Genomic DNA, 21,754 nt, shown 5'->3' with positions numbered 1-21,754 from the left:
TATTCCTCTATAAACCAAATCAGGGTGTCACAAAAATCTAATCTTTATATTTCTTTTTCCTTTTACTCTAGGAAATGGAGTAGACTTGCAAGCACTTAAGTCGGTTTATCTGTTAAAGAGCAAAGAACGCTTCAAATCATGCACCCATGACGTCCACTTTCTGGGCCATTTCTTTCTTTATAATATTAAGGGTTTTATACATTGGCAAATGTATGATAGATACAAAGAAACTCTGAGCAACTATGCAGTTGATTTAGATTTTTATTTGTTTTGTCCTCACAGCCTTTGAGCTCTAAGCAAGGTGTCTATCAAGCACCTTCTGGCTGCTGTACGGGTGAAGCGGGGACAAATCCTCCCAGTGAAAACAAGTCTTTTTCTATTCTTTTGCAGGTCTGAAATGTACAGTTACCATAGAAACAACATTGCCACAATATGGCATATGCAAGGAAAAGTCACCACAATTTTGATGCAAGTTTTTTTCTCTCTAAATGTTCCAGAAAGAATCAGGCAAGGGTTTGATTGAAGTGTTGCTTTCTCTATAAAAATGCATTTTAAGAATCTATGGTTTATTGAAAAACAAATTGATGTTGAGTCAAATCCACTTTAATGGGGGCTCGTCAATTGCAGGACTAGGGAATATGAGGGGTGGAGGGTTTGTGTTTTTAAAGCACTACCATCGTCAATGTATCTGTTGGCTCGACTACGTTGCCTCTTATCCCTCACAACCCTGCAATTTCAGCATTTCTGTTTTCACATTTGATTTTGTCTTAATTTTTATTTTGGTCGTTCCTTTTTGTTGACTGCTTCGGGTACTTGACACTTTATAATTGTATACATGTATATACAGCAGGTGGTGACATGACATTGATCCCCTCTTAATGCTGAGGTGTACTTATCGGGTTTTTCCTCTTAGGCTTGATGTCATATTTCTCACAGAGTGAAGCTTGCGGGTGAACGAAACAAACTGTATGAATGTTTGACGAAAAAGAAAAAAAAAAAACACATCGAGTCACCCATTTGTCCTAATCTTAACACTTGACATGTATAGTTCCTGCCCAAAGGATGAGGAGGTCGAATGAATGAATGTGCTTAACTTTGTGCAGTTTTTTCGGAATCTGTCCTTGTGTGACAAGGCGCGGGTAGCATTTAACCAACCGCAGGTTAAAGGAATGGCAGGGAGCCCGAGTGAGAGAGTGACAAAGAGTACGACGAAGAGATAGATGAGCACCTTTTTTTCTACGTTTGCACAGCTTTTACTAAAGATATCCAACAGATCGAGAGAGAGAGAAGTATATTTAAAGGAAGTGGGCTGGTGTTGGGGAGGGAGTGAGAGGTGGTTTATGTATCATGCTTATTCCAATCTTTTTGCCCTGGGGACCACACAACCGTGAGGCAACCTGTATGATGAAGAGAGCAATAAATACCTGTCCAAGTTGGGAGGCCAAATAGGAGCGCAGCTGCAGCTGGTCGATGGGGGAGGGGAACAGAGGGGAATGGGAGGGGGATCTCACAATGTCTGTTGCATTCCAAAAAATAATCTCCCCCAGCTCAGCCACGTTTCCAGGCAGGAGGGGATCAAATCAGGCCTTTTTCTCTCCCTCTCTCTCCCTCTGTAGTCCTCTAATGCCCCCGAACCAGCCTGGAGGGGATATTATTATATTAGAGCCTGGTGTTACTGTGGGTAGGACGCCTGGTGCTGGCAGTTTAGTGTGCGAGTGTGTTTGCATGTACGTGTGTTTTTGTGTACATGTGTGTGCGTGGCAGCCGGGGTCGCTCTGGCCACATCATCACTGTGTGAGTCAGCCACAGCCTGTTCAAACATGCACCCTGAGCTGCCAGCCCCAGTGCACTTTCTCTGTCTCTCTCACACACACACATACTCACACTCATACTCACTGGGTCCAGGTATCCTGTAGAGAAGGGGAAAACACCAGAGCTGACATATGTGTTTGGATATTGTCAGTGACTCCATACATCTGGATTTGTTAGTCTTAAAATATTCACGTTGCGTTCTTCTACTCCAAATCCAATGTTATTTTCCAAACTAGCACGTTGAGCCTTTGAGTCAAGTGAACAGAACATGCGTGTGATTTAGACTCCCCCCACCCCCATCCCGACCCTATAATTCCTGCAGTAGTGCTGTAGTTCAACTATCAGTCCTTTGCACCTTAATTGGAAAGAGGCAGTTTATGAATGCACTTTGTTACTGAGGTGGGCACTTTTGTCAACAAAACGGGTACTTTGAAACAAACCAGTTGCAAATGAGATCATTCCTTTCGTCTGTTCATTGTGGTGAAGTCCAGCTTCTTCACTGGTTTTGTTCAGGTTTTGACGACAAGCTGCCAAAAAAAAAGAGAAACATACGAGTTCAGATCTCTGAAAGAGATGCCGGGTGGATTCGGATATAATCACCTTGGGTTTTGTGACCCAAGACTAAATTAATCCATGTAACTGATTGCACTTGAAGTTAGTTGTTAAAAGAAATTTAGCGAGTTGTCTTTATGTCTTAATGTAAAGGAAGGGCGTAGAAGGAGGAGGCAGACTAAGAAGGAAGGGCACTGTGTGTGTGTGTGTGTGTGTGTGTGTGTGTGTGTGTGTGTGTGTGTGTGTGTGTGTGTGTGTATGTATGCGTTGCATATTTTTTCGTGCATGTGCACAAGCATGTTTCGCTGGCTGGCAGGCTGGAGGGTCTCAGGACAAGCTTGGATAAACAAACTTCGTGTCTACCCCATCTGTTCACCAGCTACTCTCATAACTACACGTGTTCTCTGAGGAACCACGGTGATAATAGGTCCACGGTACCACAGAAGCAAAAATACCATATTGTAAAACAACTCATTGGACAGTTGCTTGTTTACTTCACGACTCTCTTGGTGCAGATTTGCATAATTCTTCGTTTACCCTTGTTGGTCATTGTCAGGGGTTGGCTAGGTCTTGAGAGTTTGTAGTTTCTATTTTTGCTTCTCTGTTATGATGAAGATGGGGTTTGTTAATGCCCAGTTTGACTCCCACAGCAGACGTTAGCTATGTATGTCTACCTGGTTTGTTCTCTTTATGTCGTGGTACTTGGTATGGACTGCCTAAACATTTTGTCTCGATGTGGAGGAAGTGAGCCATCTTAATGTTCCTTTGGACCTTAATATTTCCCCAAAAGTCTTATGTTGTTTGTTGATTAACCAAAGCTTTTTGCCCTCGATCTTAGTCTTCTGTCGACTAGAGATACTGAAAGTATGTCTTTAATTTATCCAGACTGGGCCTCCCTGACTACGCCACACACAGATGCCCTTCTCTTGAATACATATGCAGAAAAGTGTGTGGAATCATACAGATATTTACTTGAGTACTCTTGCTCCTTGTATATTTGTGGACAAAAGAATCAGAGGTTTAAGGATGTATTGTTTGTTCTGTCTGTCTACACTTCTTAAAATAACGTGTTGTGCTACAGCTATTTTTTTTCCTAACAATTTTACATGGCTGTGCGTGCGTGCGTGTGTGCCTGTATGTATGCGTGCGTGCGTGTGTGTGGGTTGGGGTCTTGGTTTTGAGTTGCTGTGCCAGGAGGGTGGGGTATATGGGTGCTTGGGTGGGGTTATGGATATAAAGCCTGATAGCACTGGAAATGGTGCTTTAGCTGAGAGAGCAAAAGTTTGCACTAATGTTAAATGTCCTTGTCCTGCTTATGGGAGAAGGGCAGGAGACCTCAGAAAGGCCTGCGAGTTTCCATGAGCACAGAGCAGTGTGGTTAATACTCAATGGTCTCATAAAGAGTCCATCCAACCCCTCCGTAGAAATATAATCATGTAAAGTATATTAACAAATATACGGACGTCCAACAACAACAAATACCAAAGGAGAAAAGATGGCTTGGATTCAAGTCACTGGACATTTTAAGCTACCAATCTCATGTTGGATTAATAGAGGTTTATTGTTAAGTCTGAAGGCTCTTGAAAAGAGATTCTGGATGAAACTTCAGATGGAAAGTGGTGTGATAACAGCAAATGATATTTGCTTATTATGTTAAGAAATATTCCAAATATACAACATTTAGGCATTTACAAAGTAGCAAAGACTCTGAAAACATTCAAAACATTCACGTTTGTCCTGATCTGATGGCTGAGCTGAACTGTGTGCAGGTGCCAGAGATACTGAACCCAATTCTTTTGATATGTCAGAGATGGGATTGTTAAATTTTTGTCTTATGTTCAATCAACTGAATAATAATATGACATGATAATGAAAAGTGATGTTACTGAGTGTGTTGACATGCACAATAGTATCCTGGTTATGATCAGGTTTTTGGAGTATCCGGGTTATGTTTTGTAAACGTAAACGGCTTTTTCCGGATTCAGAAACGTGGATACACGAGGAAACAGAATTCAGTAACATGTAAACACCTTATTAAGGTTTCTGAAACATCTCATAATGAGTAAGATGGTAAAAAAATCAAGGCACACCTGAAGGAAGATGATCAGAAACCTCGATACTGTTCTGATCATGTATACAGGGATACGAATAACCAGGTTTTTATGCTCCATGTAACGCCATATCCAGATTTTTAACAAACACCAGGATACTAATGCACATATTAACGCACGCACTGTTATGTTGATCACTGCTGAATTGGATGAGTTTACTTTCTGAAAAGGTTGAATTGAAATGCTCGCTAGTTGAAGCAGACTGGGACTGACTTTGTGGCCTTGTCTGGGCAGCACTAAAGCTTTTATATGTTTCCAGACAGTTGTATTGTGCGGTGTGAGGCTGAGGCGCACTCCCACCAGGTGGACAGTGCAAACATCGAAGGGCCACAGTGTGCCTTACGTAGATGGGGACTGAAAAAATCTCACAGCTTCCCTCAATTTCTTTTACCATATTTTAACAACAAATCGTTAAAGCTGATTGGCTTGGTACTGAAATTGATAATTTAGCTGTCTAAGCTTGATTTGAATGAATTTATAATAACGTCTCTTTACTCAGCCTCTTTGAATCCACAACTGGTGTGTCCCAAGCCTCAGCCCCAGACCAAGGCTCCTCCAACACAGGCTACACTGAGACAGTCTCAGAACACTTGCAAGTGTTTTCCCAAATTGACCTTGATCTGTTTTTGTATGCTGTTATCAAAGATTTTTGATGAATCTATCTGAGAAGGCCATAAAACAAAGACAACCAACAGCTATGATAACTATAACTGTAAATAATCAAACGAAGCAGGACAGGCTGACTGTTAATATGGAGATTCGGGTGATTTGAAGGGGGACTATTTGCTTTGCTTCGTCATTTTTCCTGCACACCTGATTTTTTTTGTGTGTTTTCCATCAGGCTCTTGATGCACAGCAAGCTGAGCGCAGCATATGCAGTACGGCACTATGCGCAGCGTGGCTCTGGCACTTACACAGACAGCCCTGGGTCCTTCAGAGAGGCAGGCTGCTGTCTGTTGGCTGCTCTCAGCCAAGTGGGGACAGTTTGCACTTGGAGTCTTTCTCAGTCTCTGGGGACACAAAGGTTGGCATACAGGGAGGAGGATTAAATACGGGTGGTAGGGGAAGGCTGGATGTTGTTTTCAGGGATGAGGTTAGAAAGCCCAGGTGAGGGACCTATTTGCTGAGCAATGGTTCAGTGCATGGCCACATTATGAGAAGAATTGTAACACAAAGGAGGTCACCACAGATTTCACATTTGAGAACTGCAACAAGGAGACTGTTGCTGATCTCTTTTGTCTCTATGTAAAGTACTACTCAGGTGGAAAATACACTGCTATGCATTGGGTTTCAATGTCTGCTAAGTTTTTGGTATGTCTAATAATCACCCTCCAAGTTACATCTCTGTCTTTGCCTTTCTTGTTCATACCAATATTTATCATAATAGTTCCCAGAGAGATAAAAGCAGGAACAGTTTCCCTCATTGTAAAGTGGCTGTGACCAGCCTGTTTCTCCATTTAATATTGATCCAGTGAATTGTTTGTCGGAGGGAAGGAAGCCACTGGAGATTCAGTCTTATGAGTCAGACTGTAACATTTTCTGAAAGGAGATGGGGTTGGAAAAGCGCAGGGGAGGGTATATCTTTCATACTTTCTTCTCCCATCGCTCTCCCTCTCTCTGGACTCAGAGTCTACATCTTTGCTGCCGACCGGCCTTTGATCAAAGATCACACACCCTCAGCAGGGGGAATCGACAGGAGAGAAAGGAGGGAGAGGGGGCTGGAGGAGGTGTGAAGGAAGAGACAGTTTCAGTTTTCAGTCACCTAAACCAATTTTAGGATACATTCCATAACTTCATACTGTGATTCCAACTTTGGAGTTTTTCGTCATTTGTAAAGGATGTGAGTTCGAGACGGCAGGAGGAAACGGTCGACACTTTGCAGTTGGCCATTTCAGTCAGTCCGTTTAGCCTCACTATCCGTCTGCTGTGTGACAGACAGACATGTAGACCGACAGTTCAAAAGGCCCCCCAGCGTACCGCTATCCAACTGCCTTTTTTCAGCTTCTGCGATTGTAACAAAAGCACTTTGCGAAAGGCCATCCTGAATTTTGTGTGCTTTTATTTTATGGTTATCACTATTGTTATTGTTGTTCCTGTTGATGTTTTTTTGTTTTCTCAGTGCAGATGATTATTTAAATGCAAAAAAAAACCAATATGATGAAAATGTAAAAAAAAAAAAGAAAAAGAAAAAACTTGAATATTTGGTATCTGGATTGAAGGTGGATGGAGCTGCCGCCTCATCTGGACGTTAAACAAACACATCTCTGTAATACTACCACCATACCTGTTATATGCAGCTTATTGCATAGTCACACAAAGGTAGAGGGGGGGGACCGATCTCCCCCTACCTGCTCTCTGCTTACTGTCTCAGATCTTGTTGGGAGAAAGGTCATTTGATCTCATTTTTGGGAGACTCCTTTTCTTGAAAAAGAAACCTGTATAACAGTTGCAAAAGCTTTCTGAGAAGGCTAGCTGTGCTGAATGTTAAACATGCAGTGATGTATCCACTGCAGAATCTCTTTGTCTGCAATAACGCCCTGTCTGTGTAGTTAAAGGCTGGATCTGGTATCCATATAAATTGCGATAAATGATTATGAAAGACAGATGAAACGGCCAAATGACCATCATGCACTTTTGCAAATCAGAACAGAGAATTTTATTGGCCTTAACATCGATGTCACATCAAGATTATTGCAGTAGAGTGGAAAGAATAATATTGATCATGATAAACATTCAATAAATCCATAGTTCAGTAAATGGTTTAACTTGGGAGAAAAGGAAATAGGCTACTATTTATATTAGATTGATTTGTAACTGTGATTATTATGATAATCCTCTACAAAGTTGTTTTTTTTATTTCTGATGTACATTTAAAATGGCAGAATCGTCCCAATTTTCAAACCTGGACATTAATTGTAAATGCACACGGAGTAACATCAGGCAGAAAACTTCTGTGTGTGTGTGTTTGTGTGTGTTAAAACTTTCATCCTAGTTGCACATCTGACCACACTCCGCTCTGTTCATCACAAAGGCAGAAATACCTGCCGTGACATCACTAATTGATCGGAGTGTGGCCCGAAAGCGCAGCTCCATCGAACGTTTTAACCCACAGAGTGCAGCAGCCGTTTTCTTCGTCTACCTGACTCCAGTGTGGATCTACTTTTTAAAGAATCCCTTTCTCTTCACAAAGTTTTATTTTTTTCTTAGCATAGCAGTCTGTCAGTCCATATCTGTTAGAAGCTGCAGGGGTGGGGGTGGGGGGGCTATAGGTGATTTTTGGAGAATTTGCACTTTTTGGCGATGAAAAGAAATTGTATTGTATATGAGACCACTAAATCCACAAAGTCTAAACCATATAATTCCATTTTGTGTCATTTTTTTTTTTTTTTTGTTCTGTTCTTCTTTTTTTTTTAATATATCCAAAAATGTCTGGCATCTGGTTGTCTGGTTTAAAGAATATAAAATCTTTCTATTAAAAACAATGGTTGCAAAATTTTGTGTGGATAATTTTGTGTCTCATTCTAACTTATCAATTACAATACATTAGTTTGTTTGTCGTTTGGCTTCTGTAACCTGTTACAGGTAGTTAGGAACAGAACAGAAACTTTATCATGTCAATTAACTTTTAAGTTGGCAGAGTTATAGCAGTGGTCAAAATAAGAAACACTTTACACTTTATATTACAGTTAACACGTGTCAAAATGTTTCAGATTGCTTTACGAAGGTGTGTAAACCAATGTGCAGGGGTGGAAGTAACTAATTACAGCTACTCAAGTTACTGCAATGAGGTCATTTTGCGGGGTAAATGTTTTTTAACTTATTAGTAATTTTTCAAGTCTGTAATTTTACTCGAACTTAAGTATGCATTACAACATGTAATCTACTTAGTTACTTTTAAAATCATAATTGAGTACTGAATATAATTTGAGTTAATATCCAAACCTTTCATCTACATTTTTGTAGCATCCGATCACAAATGGGCCAGTGAAAACCCTGACATACGGACAGAAAAACTAAACCCTGCAGCAGGTGCAGGTTTGGAGAGGTGACCGTGACCACTGAGCAGAACGGAGGAGGAGTTGGTACAAATTTAGACTGAAGATTTGGAGAAACAGAAACCACTTTGATTGAACGCCTGCTATTGATAATGCATTAAACATCAAAGGTAAAGTATTATTTTAATACCAGTCATTTTACTTGTAATTGAGTCATATTGCAGTAATGTAACTACTCTGTTTGAGTAATCTTTCCACCACAGCCAATATGTAAATAATAGCAGGACTTTTGTATGGGATACATTATACTGACATATGTTCATGTTCCTGATGCTTTCTTCATGTACTGTACATAATGCAACCGCTTAGGATAAGTCAGTACTCCTTTTCAACCACAAGGTGGCAGTAATATCACTGTTATTGTCATGTGAGGATGCAGTGATCCTCACAGTGCAGCCACACATCACTGCTGTGTGACTCTCTCTCTCTGTTACATTCATTCTTTTGCTCACTCTTTACTGACAGCACAGATGAAGTTAATATCTACATTTTCACCGATGCGTAAACATGGACACTATACAGCCATACTTACACTCGAATTACAAATAAACCATCACTTTATATAGTGCATACGCGCTGTGAAATACATCAAGAGTACTGTAGTTAAATAGTTTGGTTCCAAAGGGTGTATACTAAAATATGCTTAGGTCTTGTTTGAGGATATATCTGTCAAGGTTAGGCCACCTATTTTTTTTTTTTAAATCTGATTCGTCCCAGAAGTCCAGCAGCAGATTGCAACCATGGGCTTGTTGTCACCACGTCTTCCTGTTTGTCTCGCTCTGTCTCCCTGAGGCGATCCTGTGGGGTGACAGAGGTCATAGAACAGCTCATTAACCCCACCCCAACAGCCCACACATTGCTGCAGTCCTCAGGCCCTGCACACACACACACTTTATAATGCTCCACTAATAGCAGTTAAGTCGACTTAAGCCAACTCTGTAAGCAGTATGTTTTCAGGGATGCACTATGAGACATGTATGTGTCTTGCATGTTGGATATAAATATGTTTCTGGTAGTTCTCATAAATGTGGCACGGTCACATTTCTATAACAAATTGCAGTTTGTTTGTTTTAAAAAAAAATCCTTTTCAATGTTTACTATAATACAAACACACTCTGGGTAATAAATTAGTATGAAATGTTTTATTCAGTCGTGTTGAACCTGTTGGCCAGATGTCTCGGGGCTTCAAGTCATTAATTGTTATGTTTGTAAGGTATCTAAAAACACAGTGGGATATGCTGTTATTTTCCATGTTCAGACATCATTGTTGCAGTCAAAACATATTGGATAAGAGGAACAGCAGCACTTCAGGGGCTAGGAGATGCCTGGGAGCTGTTGTCTAGCATCTCTAGTCATATTATTCCCTCAAATCATGTGCGCGTGAGTGTGCATGCATGTGCGTACGCGTGTGCCTACAACTGTTTCTGTTTACATGTTTGTCTATATGCGAAGGCGCAAAGGTGTGGTTTTATAATCTGACGCGCACATGTGCATGCACAGCACAGTCATTAAGGCTCACGGTAAATGAGCCTCTCATGCTGCCCTCACGCTGAACACTTGGAGACAGGCTGTAATGTAAAGGAAAACACACACACACCCACACACACACTAGCCTCATTTTCACCAGTACACACCTTTCTCCAGGGATATAAAATGCCCCTGCCTCTGCACACTGTGGGACATGAGTTTCATCCAAACTAGCTGCCGTCCTCAATAAAACCCACGTGAGCAATCTCTGCAGTATAGATTTCCAGTTTCTCTTAGGGTATATTTTGTTCAGATCAGGTGCTTAAACTGCTCAATATGACAATAATTAGGCAGAGCTGAAGACATGTGTTCATTCTTATGTTGATAAGGGACATTGACCTTTACCCTGTGCACCCCTGTAGTCCCCCCCCCCCAACACAACCCACCCATCCCATATGCCCCCGGCCAGCCAACCCCCCCCCCTTCTTGCTCTGTCCAGCCCCTATCAGGAAGGATAGAGGGGGGAATTGGACAGGCTTGGAGCCTTGCCTCTGGCCATCTCTCCTCCTCCCCGGAGAACAGAGGACTGAGGTGCCTTTAAACCACTGCGGCAAAAACCCTACCAAAACCCTGCAGTCATTAATATGCAAAAATGCAAATGAGTAGGTAATTAAGAGCTGGAGCTCTCTGGAGGCTCTTTGATTGCTAATGAATTCTAATCTGCAAAGAAAGGGGGGAGGGGAGGAGAAAAAGAGATGAAAGAAATAGAGAAAACAACAAAAAGAGAGGAGCCTCAACCCAAAAAATGTGTCATATCCATAAGTTTTCATATCGTATTTGTTTTTACCTGGGAGCTGTAATATAAATCATGAGCTCAGTTATTAGAAACAACCACTTTATCATATGTATACAGGTCGGGAGTATTTAGGGGAATATAAATGTATAATAAAGAGCCTTCAAGACACATTTATATCAAATTAGGTGATGGATTTGTTGTATTTTTTCTCATTTAAATAAGAAGTCATGTATCCCAAAGCAGATTATATTAATGACACGAGTGTGAATGGGCAGATATCTGTTTGCAATGGACACAGTGCAGTCATTGTGTGGATGTAGCTAATTAGAGGAGAACATGACAGGCGGGCAGACACTTCTGACCAAAGAAAATAGAAGGCCAGATATCTCAACAGTGTGTTCTTTGCTGCAATAGCAGCTGTGTGCTCGAGTAAAGGAGATGTCATTTCATCACTTTTGTGAGCCATAACACATCCCCACTTCCACTCTAACTCATTCACTATGTCACACAGACACACGGACGCACAGACACACACACAGACACACACACACAAGCGCACACACTGCTGTTATTGTTGTTGCAGTGCTCCCACGACACCAACAATCTCTGCTTCCCTCCCCCACACGGGCTCACATCTATCTCCTTTTCACTCCCTCTCTTCCCCCTCCTGTCCTGGGCAGCCCTGACATGCCTACTTCAATTGATTTAAAGTCAATTCAGCTCCTGATCTGATTGTTATCATGTGACTTTTCGCACACCTCCCCCTCGATATATGACTACTGTATTATTTTCAGATTGGGCTAGAGATTTTTTGGGCTCAGGTAGGAACACTCCTTCTCTACTTTGCACTTTCCCTGTCTGCTTGCTCACTTTCCCATTCTTCAAATTCAACCTCAAATTCAAGCACCGCCGCAGTCTCCTATCTGCTCTTTTGCTCAGCTGTACAGTCTGGCGCTGGGGCTCTCAATTGCCCGGCTTTGTAAACAGGAAGCTGGTGTTCTGTTCACTGTACCTGAAGCGTGGTTGGCAGAACAGGGGCACCCATACAACTGCACAATAATGGGAATCCAAGATGGCAGGGAGGGGTCCCATAAAATCACTACAACAGAGAACAGAGGAAGGCGGCATTCAGGAAAAGTCATTGTATAATGAGAGCAGACAGAAGTCAAAAGGATTGTTGATTTAGTTTTCTTTTTTTGTCCTTTAGTAAATAGATTGTTGATTTGCTTTGTGTTTGTGTGTCTGTATTGGATCTAGAACTGTAGTGTTTGGGAGGATTAATGTCATGGACAATCCCTCAAACTCATTTTCTTTCTCACTGTGGAGCTCTGTGGGAATTACAGTTTCAGGATAAGGGAGAGAGACATTGTATTTTCTACTGGCGATGGTCCCATTTGTGATGAAGTGAAATCTGGGTTCATTGTGTCCCTTTGAGTTTGGCTGTTTTGAATACTTGCATCAAAGAAGATAGGCTGTCCTCACTTGTCCCAAAACAATTGCCCCTGCTCCGCTTATGTTTCCCAACTATCGCTGAAAGGGGGATAGCATAACCTTGTGGATTATTGCCCTGTCTGAATCACTCACTCCGCTCTTCCCGCATTTTATTGTTGTTTAACATGTTGGAAGTCAGTGCGAGTTTGGGTGTTTTCTGCCAGGCGAGCTGTAATAGGGGGGAAGAAGCTTGACGGGAGTCAGTTTATCATGAGCACAGAGAGCACAACAGATAGATTCCCCCCTGTCTCCTCCCCTTCAGCACAGATAGACTCTGAGCATGGGCACTCAGCCAACACTATCAATCTATCCGCTCCTACCCCCAGCCTCTAACTCTTATTGGAGGACAGCTTCCAAAGGGGTAAGGAAGCATGAATCATAGCCCGGCTATGAGAAGCTGTTATGCCTCTAAAAACACGTGTTGTGGCTCAAAATCACTCCGTCGCCCCGCCATTAATGACAATCTGGGCAAGTGATTGTCACAATGCTGTAACAAAGTTGTAGCATTTAGGAAGAGGCTGCAGAGGCTGTTCGGGGAGAGGGATTGTTTGGTCTTGGCCTAGTTTTCTTGTCTGATCAGAAACCTGTGCACCTCTGCCCTTCCCCCACCCAAACCTAAGCCTCTACTATTACAGGCTGTGAGGGGCTCAGTATGGAACGAGGTGAGCAGCTTGCCTCACCATCGAGCTCGGTGTGCGTTATGTGCTGCCTATACTGTATGTTTACGGGCTTATCATTGTGTGTGATATGACCTGGTGATGTGGTTTGGCTTGCATGACTGGCTCCCTATGAGCAGGGCAGGATGGCAATGAAGGCCAAAAAGGTGTATAACATGTGAGGGTGTTGAGGCAGGTAGCTATAGGGCTAAACCCAGCTGTAACACAACATTGTCTTTGATTGGAGGTTAAAGCAGTGAGAATCAAAGGTGACACGTGTGAGGCATCTGTACTGTGATGCAGGACTGCCCTCTTTATTTGTTCTCCAGCATTATTGATTAAAAAAAGCCCAAAGAGGATTAAGTACACATTATTACACGCTGTTGTTTCTTGTGTGAATTTATGTAATTCAAACTATGTGCTCATAGATGGATATGGCATTAATATGCACAAATATATGACCGATTAGCACCAATGTGCCAAACATATGCTAATTTTCCATGTGCATCTGTTGTTAATTACAGATATGAAGCTGGGAATGGCTCGGAGGAATCAACGAGGGCATGTGTGACAGCATTCTGCCTTTAACTGTCCATTGTACTGTGAATGTGTTTTGAGATTATAGATGACGTGTTTGTGTTTTTGTTTTTGTCCCTCCTGTATAATGATGCTGTGAGCTTTACCATGCGGTACATTACCCATCGTTACTGCGGATAATGAAACACAATTTTAGCATAAAATTGAGCTCTTAGAGGTCAGTTTGTGTTGTTGTATGTTCGCGTTAATCGGGAAACAAACAAAATATAGTGGACAGCAGCGTTATAATGTTCACATAATCCAGGCTGCACTAATTATTTTGTAACAGCTGCATGTAAAATTGCGTTGCTCAATATCGGGAATAACATATTAAAGCAGCCATTGCCCTTGGCTCCAATGAGAAAGTGGTGCCACCCTAATTCAGTTGTAAAAAAATAAATATAGGTAAGAGAGAGGCTAATGCTTTAAAACACATTTCTTCTGTCTTTGGCTTCCTGTTATACAACCCATTTCTGTTTAACCTCGTGTCACCGTTAGATGCACTCTGTGTTCATTAAGGTGAAGATCCTCACTATATATGTTTTTTTATTCTTTTTCTACCACCCCCTCCCTCTCTTCAGCCTGGCTGCCCTTGTACATGCTCTCCATGTCAGACCCAGCTGTTACTACAAACTACTTGGAGGGCTTACAAGCCTCATTGCTAATACTGACAACAGCACTATTCTTACTCAAGGCCTAACGTCTACTGGAAAAAAGCGAGAATATGAGAGATTTTTCTCAGCCTCCACTAGAAATTCATTTCCCCAAACAGATGTTTCCATCTGTTCGAATCTAATCTTTTGATTAATACATTCCTCAATGAAAGGATTCCAAATAGGTGTTAGATAAATAACTCAAGATGCCCTTTCTTTGATAGTTGTGATTATTTTCTGATGCCTCGGCTGTCTCGTCTTCTTTCTTTTTTTTTTTTGTGAATGTGTGTGAGTACCTGCACGCGTATGCTGGTGTGTGCGACCAAATGTGAATGTGTGCATGGTATGTTTGTGAAGGTATTTATGGCCCATATGTGCGTTTGTTCCAAGCAGTAACCCCATTACATTCCTAAGACGGTCCATGAGACTAATTAATGTTCTGTGCCGAGGCTTTTCTTTTACCCACGGGACACCCAATGGATTATTTACCTATATGTCCTATTGACAGCAAATCCCCCTTCCCGTTGCTAACCTCTGTGCAAACAGACAGTTTGAGGCATTAGGATGCATAATAACACTAGGCAGCTTTGTAGAATTTGCATTTGCCGTATCTTCATTTAGCAAACACCCAAAACATTGGCATCCTGGCCACAGAGCGACTTAAAACTTGAGTCACTGAGGCCTTTGTAGTAGTCGATAGTGATGTTTTTACAAAATCTTTCTGTGTCCGAAGGTTTTGTGGTTTTCTGTCTTTCTAAAATATTATATGTGTATGATCTACAATCACTGGCCACATTATTAGGTAGCCTACACCTCTATGATGTAAGGAAATCCAACAACTTATTACAGTTTTTGTTGACACTGTCAAAAAAGATAATAGCTCTACTTTATGTTTATGACTGAGGTTTCAGTGGCTCTCATGTATGTAAATGGGAATGGACAAAATATTAGAAACACCTCTGAATATAAAGCACTTCAACACCACTGCAGGCTACAACCTCAATAATAAACATCTAGTTCACTCGATCCCTCTCTGACATTGTCAATCAAACCTGAACATAATTAGCTTTACAAAGGTTGTTGTTGTATTAGATTGCATTTTATTGTACAGGTGTACCTAATGAAGAGGCCAGTGAGTGTAAGTCTATATAACACTGTAGTTTTGGAGGTTGTGGACCGGAAACAAAGAGAGGTTTCCTTAACTTCCCTCTTCTTTGACAAGGATTGCCCTCAGGTGGAAAACAACAGCTGTCTACCACCTACATACACTTTTCAAAAGAGAGGTTATTGTGTGTTTTGTTTCGTGTCAGGGATGTTGTGTGCATATTGAATAAAGGCAGGAAACACATTAGCTTCATAGCCTATCGGGGTCATCTGATCTTATTCCACTGTAAGTAGTTTGTCTTCATCATCATGGGGACTGAACTGTAGTTCATTTCAAATATCTATTGGTGTTTTTATCTTGTAAAATCAGCATTTTAACGTTACAGACACATTTGCGTTGATCATCCGGTGTGCCCTCCCTGTCTGAACTGTTTTCTCTGAACTATTTCCCCCCTCCTCCCCTACTCTGTGATCCTATACTCTCTGCTCTCCCTCCTCTCCACTCTGCTCTGGAGCAGGCAGTTACTAGGGGTGTGTTGGTCTTATGTTTGTCAGCCCATTCATAAAAAGACTGGCCACATAGAAATTGGAGCAGAAGTGATTCGCCTATTGATCTTAGTGGACTGACAGAAAATTAATCAGCAACTATATTGATTATCTATTTTTTAAAGTCAGTTTTCAAGCAAAAAAATACCATACATTTGATGGTTAAAGCTTATTTTATGTGAGGATGAGATGATTTTCTTTGTCAAATGTGATAGTAAACTGAATATTTTTGGTATAGACTGATATCTGGGTAAAACAAGCATTATTTGTCGCTGTTTTCTGATGTTTTGTTGAAAAAAATGAAACAATGAATCTTTAAATTGAGGAAACAAGCAGCAGAGTAATCAGCAATTAAAAATAACAGTTAGAAATTATGATTATAATTATAATTAATGATAATAATAGAATAATGGTTGAATATAATGTTTCATTAGTACAGTGGATGATCATTTTTAAGTAAAGTAAGACAAAATATTATTTTGTAACCAGAATATGTATGCTAATATGTAGCCTAGCCTAGCTGTAAGTGCTAGGTAAATTAAAAAAAAGAAAAAAGAAAAAACAGTTTCTCTTCATAACAACCCATAAATGAGGAAATCAATATTCAAAAAATAAAAATTCAGCTTATGTCATACAGCTGTATTGATAGAGGAGTAATAGTTGTTAGTACTAGCAATTCAGCTAGTTATCATGTAGCATCATGTCATGCTAAGACATAATTTTACAATAAGAACTGAAATTATAATTTAGTTTACAGATGCTGTTATTATTGTAATGGAAACAAGAATAATTTAAAGCTGTGTGTTTAATATATTGTTTTTGTTGGCAAAAAAAAAAAAAAAGGAAAAGCGGACCCACCAACCGAAGTAATAAAATGATGTCAGCGGGCATGTTGGAGCCCCCCTCAGCCAGCCTCCCTGAGCACACAGGGAAAGTGAGCGTCAAGAAGAAGGCGGGCATAAATCGGATTTCCGGCCGTTCACTGGCTGCAGTTGCTGCCAATCAAGCGTACACGCTTTCCCATTGGCAGAGCTCTTTCGCATTTATCGTGCCATCTCGTCAAGCTGCTGCTGTGTAATCGCAGGTAACTTTCTTACGATAGCCTTCCGCTGGACGACCTAGTGCACGCAGCGCTCCCTCATTTTGAGGATTGCAGATACGGCACACAAAACCGAGCTACGTGGTTAGACACATACGGCGTTTTGGCCACCGGAAGACGTTAAAGCAGTATTTTTTTCGCCGTAAAAATACCCCGTCTCTCAAAGGCGTTTGAAATCGGACACCGCTGGCATTGAGGCCCTCACTTTTGTGCGGAGGGATACGGTGTTGCGTCTGACAATGTGGACGGAGGTGGTGAAGATGTCTACGAGAAGAATGAAATCATCTCAGTTGTAACAACAAAAAAGGAAGACGCGAGATTAGTTACTATAATAGATTTGTTTGCACACAGACTTGTTACATTGAAGCAAACACGTGGGCGCTGTGTGAAAAACAGGCTTACCGGGACAAAAGGAAGACATCTACGGTGCTCCAATGCGTTTCATGCACTGAGGTCGAAATTCTCTTGAAGTTTTATGTTTTTCCCCTTGCGAGTCTCCGCTTTTCTTTTTACTGTTGGATATCAGACACTTGCAGAGGAGAGGTAAAAACACCTTCTTTCACTTCATGTTTCGGGGGAAGTTGCATGATTTCGATGGGTTTCACTGACACCTATTTTGACGCCTGCAATTTTCGAAAAGTTTTCGGGAATGTGTGGTTAAAGCGGGGGATGTAAGTTTTTGTCTGGTTTGAGGTGGCGAGCCAAGTGTGTGATGGTCTCCGCATCGACCACGGAGAGGAGGAAATTACTCCTTTGTTCCGAAAAAAGACTCGACTAACGTTAAATGTTAGTCCTGCCGAACAAGCCTCATTTTGTTTTTTCACCGTATGTCGCCGCCAGCTAGCACTAGCTAGTATGTGCAAATCTGAAATCTTTACGTTGTGTATTGTTGGTGAGCATTTTAGCTAACTTTGTTTTGTGGGCCTACATGTAATTTTCTTTTTCCACACACAAGCTAGAAACAAACTTTCCATAAAACCCCTCTGGTAGCCCTTTAAACATTCCTTTATGGAAGTGTCTGGCCACCAGCTAGACTTTTATTTTATTGCACATTTGGCAGGAAATTCCTCATGCTCCCACCCCCACCGTCTCCTCCACTGAACTCCCCTCATAATGCACGACTTGAACCCTAATATGTGGAAGAAAAAGAGCTCCGTTATTTGTTGCATGAAGTTTGGGGCATTGCTCTTATTCTCCAGGATTGCGGCCGCTGCACTTGTTTTACACACCGTTTGTTTTCACTGGGGAAGACCCAACTGGAGATTATGGTTTTGTTAGTCCAGAGGAGGGTGATGTCAACATAGTTGAAAATAAATGGTGAATGGGTTAGTTGTCAGCAGTAGCTTGGCCCTGGATGTGGCCTAGCGGAGATGATCAAATAATGTACAGCCTACATCCTGTGGGTGCCCTAGATGTTTACTGTCATTGTTATAAACTCTCTGACCCAAAGTGGTTATTATTTTTAATAACATGTTTCTGGCACAAGACGTTCACATCCGTTTCTTTCGGTCAGCATTTGAATCAACAGTTGAATTTGCTTTTTTTCTCCCCCCTGTTCAGTAAGGCGGCCCTTGTTGTTCCCGTAGTAATAGCATGGACATAAACACATGTTATAGTTGCTTAGTTTTGCTTTTTATTTTAAGCATTATTAACAACAAAAACACGTACAACCACATGCGGGTGGAATTGTGCTTTTGATTAACACATTTAAAAAAAATGTCAACAACACTTATCCTCAAGTAATTACATGTTTATTAAAAACACAGGTAGAAACACTAATAATTTGGCCCTTTATTGGTTAAAACAACAATACATTTAAGTCCTGTTTGCTGTTTTGAATTTACATTTAACACTTTAGTTTTTTTCTTTTCCTTTTTTTTTTTTTTTTTTGCTGTAAAGCGTCTGTGTAGCTCTGGAGGCTCTTTTGTGGAGAATGACCTGCCTTCTCTGCCTTGTGTGGGGTGACAAAGACCCCTAATCTGCCTGCTTCAAATATTGATCCAGCAGTAGCTGAAGATGCCATTTTGTTACATTAAGCCCCCCTCCATGTGCTCTGCTCCATTTATATCAGTGGTTTGATAGTATCTGTGCATGTTAAGTTAATTTAAGTTGACCTATTTTGTCCTTGATTGGCCATCTTATCCAAAAGTTTGGAAAAACAGTGGCAGCCATGTTCCTAGCCTATTTACACTTGGGGCTATGTGTTGTGTGCATTCACTTCCTTTCCTTGTCTCAAGGTTACTTTAGTTATGCTCGCCTGAGTTCACTAGACTTGGACTGTACTGTTTGTCTCCCCTGAAGTGACATGTGTTGTTTTCATACATGGAGAAAATGTTGTTTTTTTATTAACATGAATACTTTTGTTTATTTTTGCTTTCAAGCGGTTCCTCATTTCTATTTTTATTTTCTGACTTAAACTCATACGTTCAGTTTATATTTTCCAACTTGCATTTCCTCAAATACATCCATCTCTTTAGTTTTTTCTTTTTCTTTTATGCAATTGCATCAATGTATACTAGGGCTGTATTACAAAAGAGGCTGTAAAAGCACACCACCTGTTGGTGTCCAAGTGCCTCTATTCCTCCACTCGCTCCCCTTATCCACTAGTTCTCTGTGAGGCTTGCAGAACCTCCGCTCAGCATCAGAGAGCGGCCTCGGGCTTGCGTTGGAATGCAAAACACAGGGTAAATCCAGTATTCACGCTCACTGTGTCATTTGACAAGGTTCTTTCTGAGTTGACATATGGTAATTTGGTAATGACGTGTTTGCATACAGTCATTAGCTCTGCCTTTCACCCCTATTTCCTTGGGCTAACAATAGTCCCAATTATGTCTGTAATTGTAAATGTATTACATTCTCTTTTATGTAGCAATGATCGACATATGGTTGTGTTATTTGCTAGGCTTGATTTAAAATGAAAGACAGTTTTTTAAGTCATTACTTGGTAGTAATTTGACTAAAGGCAAAGTATTCATTATTTCGTGACAGTATCTCTTTTAGTTGTTGGATGGGAAGGCAGTTTCTGGCTGAAATTAGCATTTTTAAGTAGACCCGGCTAAAGCGTTTAGTGTTAAGTAGCCTAATGTTGTCTGTTTCCCCTCATCAGTCCGTGTTTCATCGAGGTAGTAATTTGAGCTGTATGTTTTGGCCAGCTGAGACTCCATATCCACCATCGTTGATTTTCATATTGCAACTTCTCACACGCACAAGATTTTAATAATAAATTGAAAACTACAAACACAAATTTGATGTGTTAGCAAGAAGAGAGTTGTAGGTTTTTTTTTCTTTAAGAAAAAATGCTGACATAGTCTTGAATTGGTATCTTATGGGACACTAACGACTTGCCAATACGAATCATCTACAGGGATTTGATATAGCCAAGGTAGAGTAGTTCGAAGCATTGATTATTTTCCATCATCCTCTTTTGTTTTTTAAGAGTTACATGTAACTTCTCTTTGTGCTTGCTAGTGCCATTAAAATCCTGTATCTGCAAATTTCTCTCGTAGGGTTTATTAGAGACTGAAGGGTATGAACGAACAGCAGCAAAGAATGGCTGCAGTGGGAACTGACAAGGAACTCAGCGACCTCCTGGATTTCAGCGCGGTAAGAGAGTGGGAGAGCAGACTGGGTGGTTCTGGGTTGCATTGGGAGGAAGAGCTAAAGCCAGTGCGATACAGGTGTGGGTATATTTGCAGAGGAGAGCTGGAGGTCTGAAGGAGAGAAGTGGGGGAAAAGGGGCGAGGAAAGAAATTTAGTGGGAAAATTAAGATAATTTTTTTATATAGGTCTTGTCAGCTGAAGTTATTTCCATCCGTCATTCTTGGCATGCTGAGGTAGTGCTGATTACATCAAAGTAAAATACCTCAGGGTGACTGGTGAAAATGAATTCAAGTTTTAAATATAGGTTATTAATTATGTAGGTGTTGCGGAGACGCAGCAACAAGGAAGTGGATCCTTGCTACAATGAACTGGTATCCACTTTAAAATGTAAACAGTGAATTAGAAACGCCCGCAGGAAAGTGGAAATAATTTTTTATCTCCGTTTTGCCTTGTTAACAGAATGTGAGGGGGAAATACATTGTTATATATGAACTGGGTTGAGGAGAGAGCGTCTGCTTTTTTTTTTGTCATATTTTTAGTCTTTTAAGAAGACACTTTCACTGAGATGCTTTCAAAGGTATCCTCCAGACATTATCTACAAAGTGGATAGAGCTTTTATTTACCTGTGTTCCATTTTGTTGGGAAGCCTTTGTTGAGCTTTACGCTGACATAAACATCTCATAGGCCCAATGGAGCTGTGTTAGTTTTTTTATCCTAAATAAATTGAATAGTTGGAGAGACTAAATTGCCGGTCCTGGATAATTATTATATATGGGACACAACAGGTAATTCGAAACTGTGACTCCTAATGAAAATTTGTCAGCAGACTTAATGTCCCACAAGATTTTCTTTTGACAAAGCGCGGTGGATCAAGACGGAAGTGTTAAGAGTTGTTGTTGCAAGTGTCGTTGACGTTCTATGATGTGCAACACGGGGGAAAAACGGCACTAGCTTTATATTTTAGTCACTTCTTTTAAGCATAGAGCTGCAACTAACAACCTTTTTCATTGTTGATTAAACCGCGGATTATTTTCTCAATGAATCGATCGTCGTTCGGTTTATAAAATGTCGATCAGTGTTTCCCAAAGCCCAAGATGACATCCTCGGATGTCTTTTTTTGTCCACAACCTAAAGATATTCAGTTTGCTGTCATTGATGAATACAAAAAAAATGGAAAATATTCCCATTTAAGAAGCTGGAATCAGCCAAAATAGTTGATCATTTTAATAGTTGACC

The 21,754-nt window shown here is 40.9% G+C and overlaps 1 protein-coding gene across 6 annotated transcripts in view; it reads left to right on the top strand.

The window, feature by feature from the left end:
- The first annotated feature begins 16,907 nt into the window (after window positions 1–16,907).
- Window positions 16,908–21,754, top strand: part of tcf3b (transcription factor 3b) — a 30,431-nt gene continuing 25,584 nt past the window's right edge. For 3 of the 6 annotated variants that reach the window (XM_084354241.1, XM_084354240.1, XM_084354238.1), the window contains exons 1-2: window positions 16,909–17,461; window positions 20,425–20,521. In XM_084354241.1, coding sequence (XP_084210367.1) covers window positions 20,447–20,521 — 75 coding nt within the window. In that variant the 5' untranslated portion in view covers window positions 16,909–17,461; window positions 20,425–20,446. Of the gene's footprint in view, window positions 17,462–20,424; window positions 20,522–21,754 lie in introns of all 6 variants that reach the window. The other 3 variants (XM_084354239.1, XM_084354237.1, XM_084354242.1) reach the window with 2 other exon arrangements.

The sequence above is a fragment of the Pagrus pagrus genome (assembly GCF_965226575.1).
Source record: "Pagrus pagrus genome assembly, chromosome: 6".
NCBI lineage: Eukaryota > Metazoa > Chordata > Actinopteri > Spariformes > Sparidae > Pagrus > Pagrus pagrus.
Note: the sequence above shows the minus strand (reverse complement) of the source record. Positions and strands in the feature narration are given on the sequence as shown.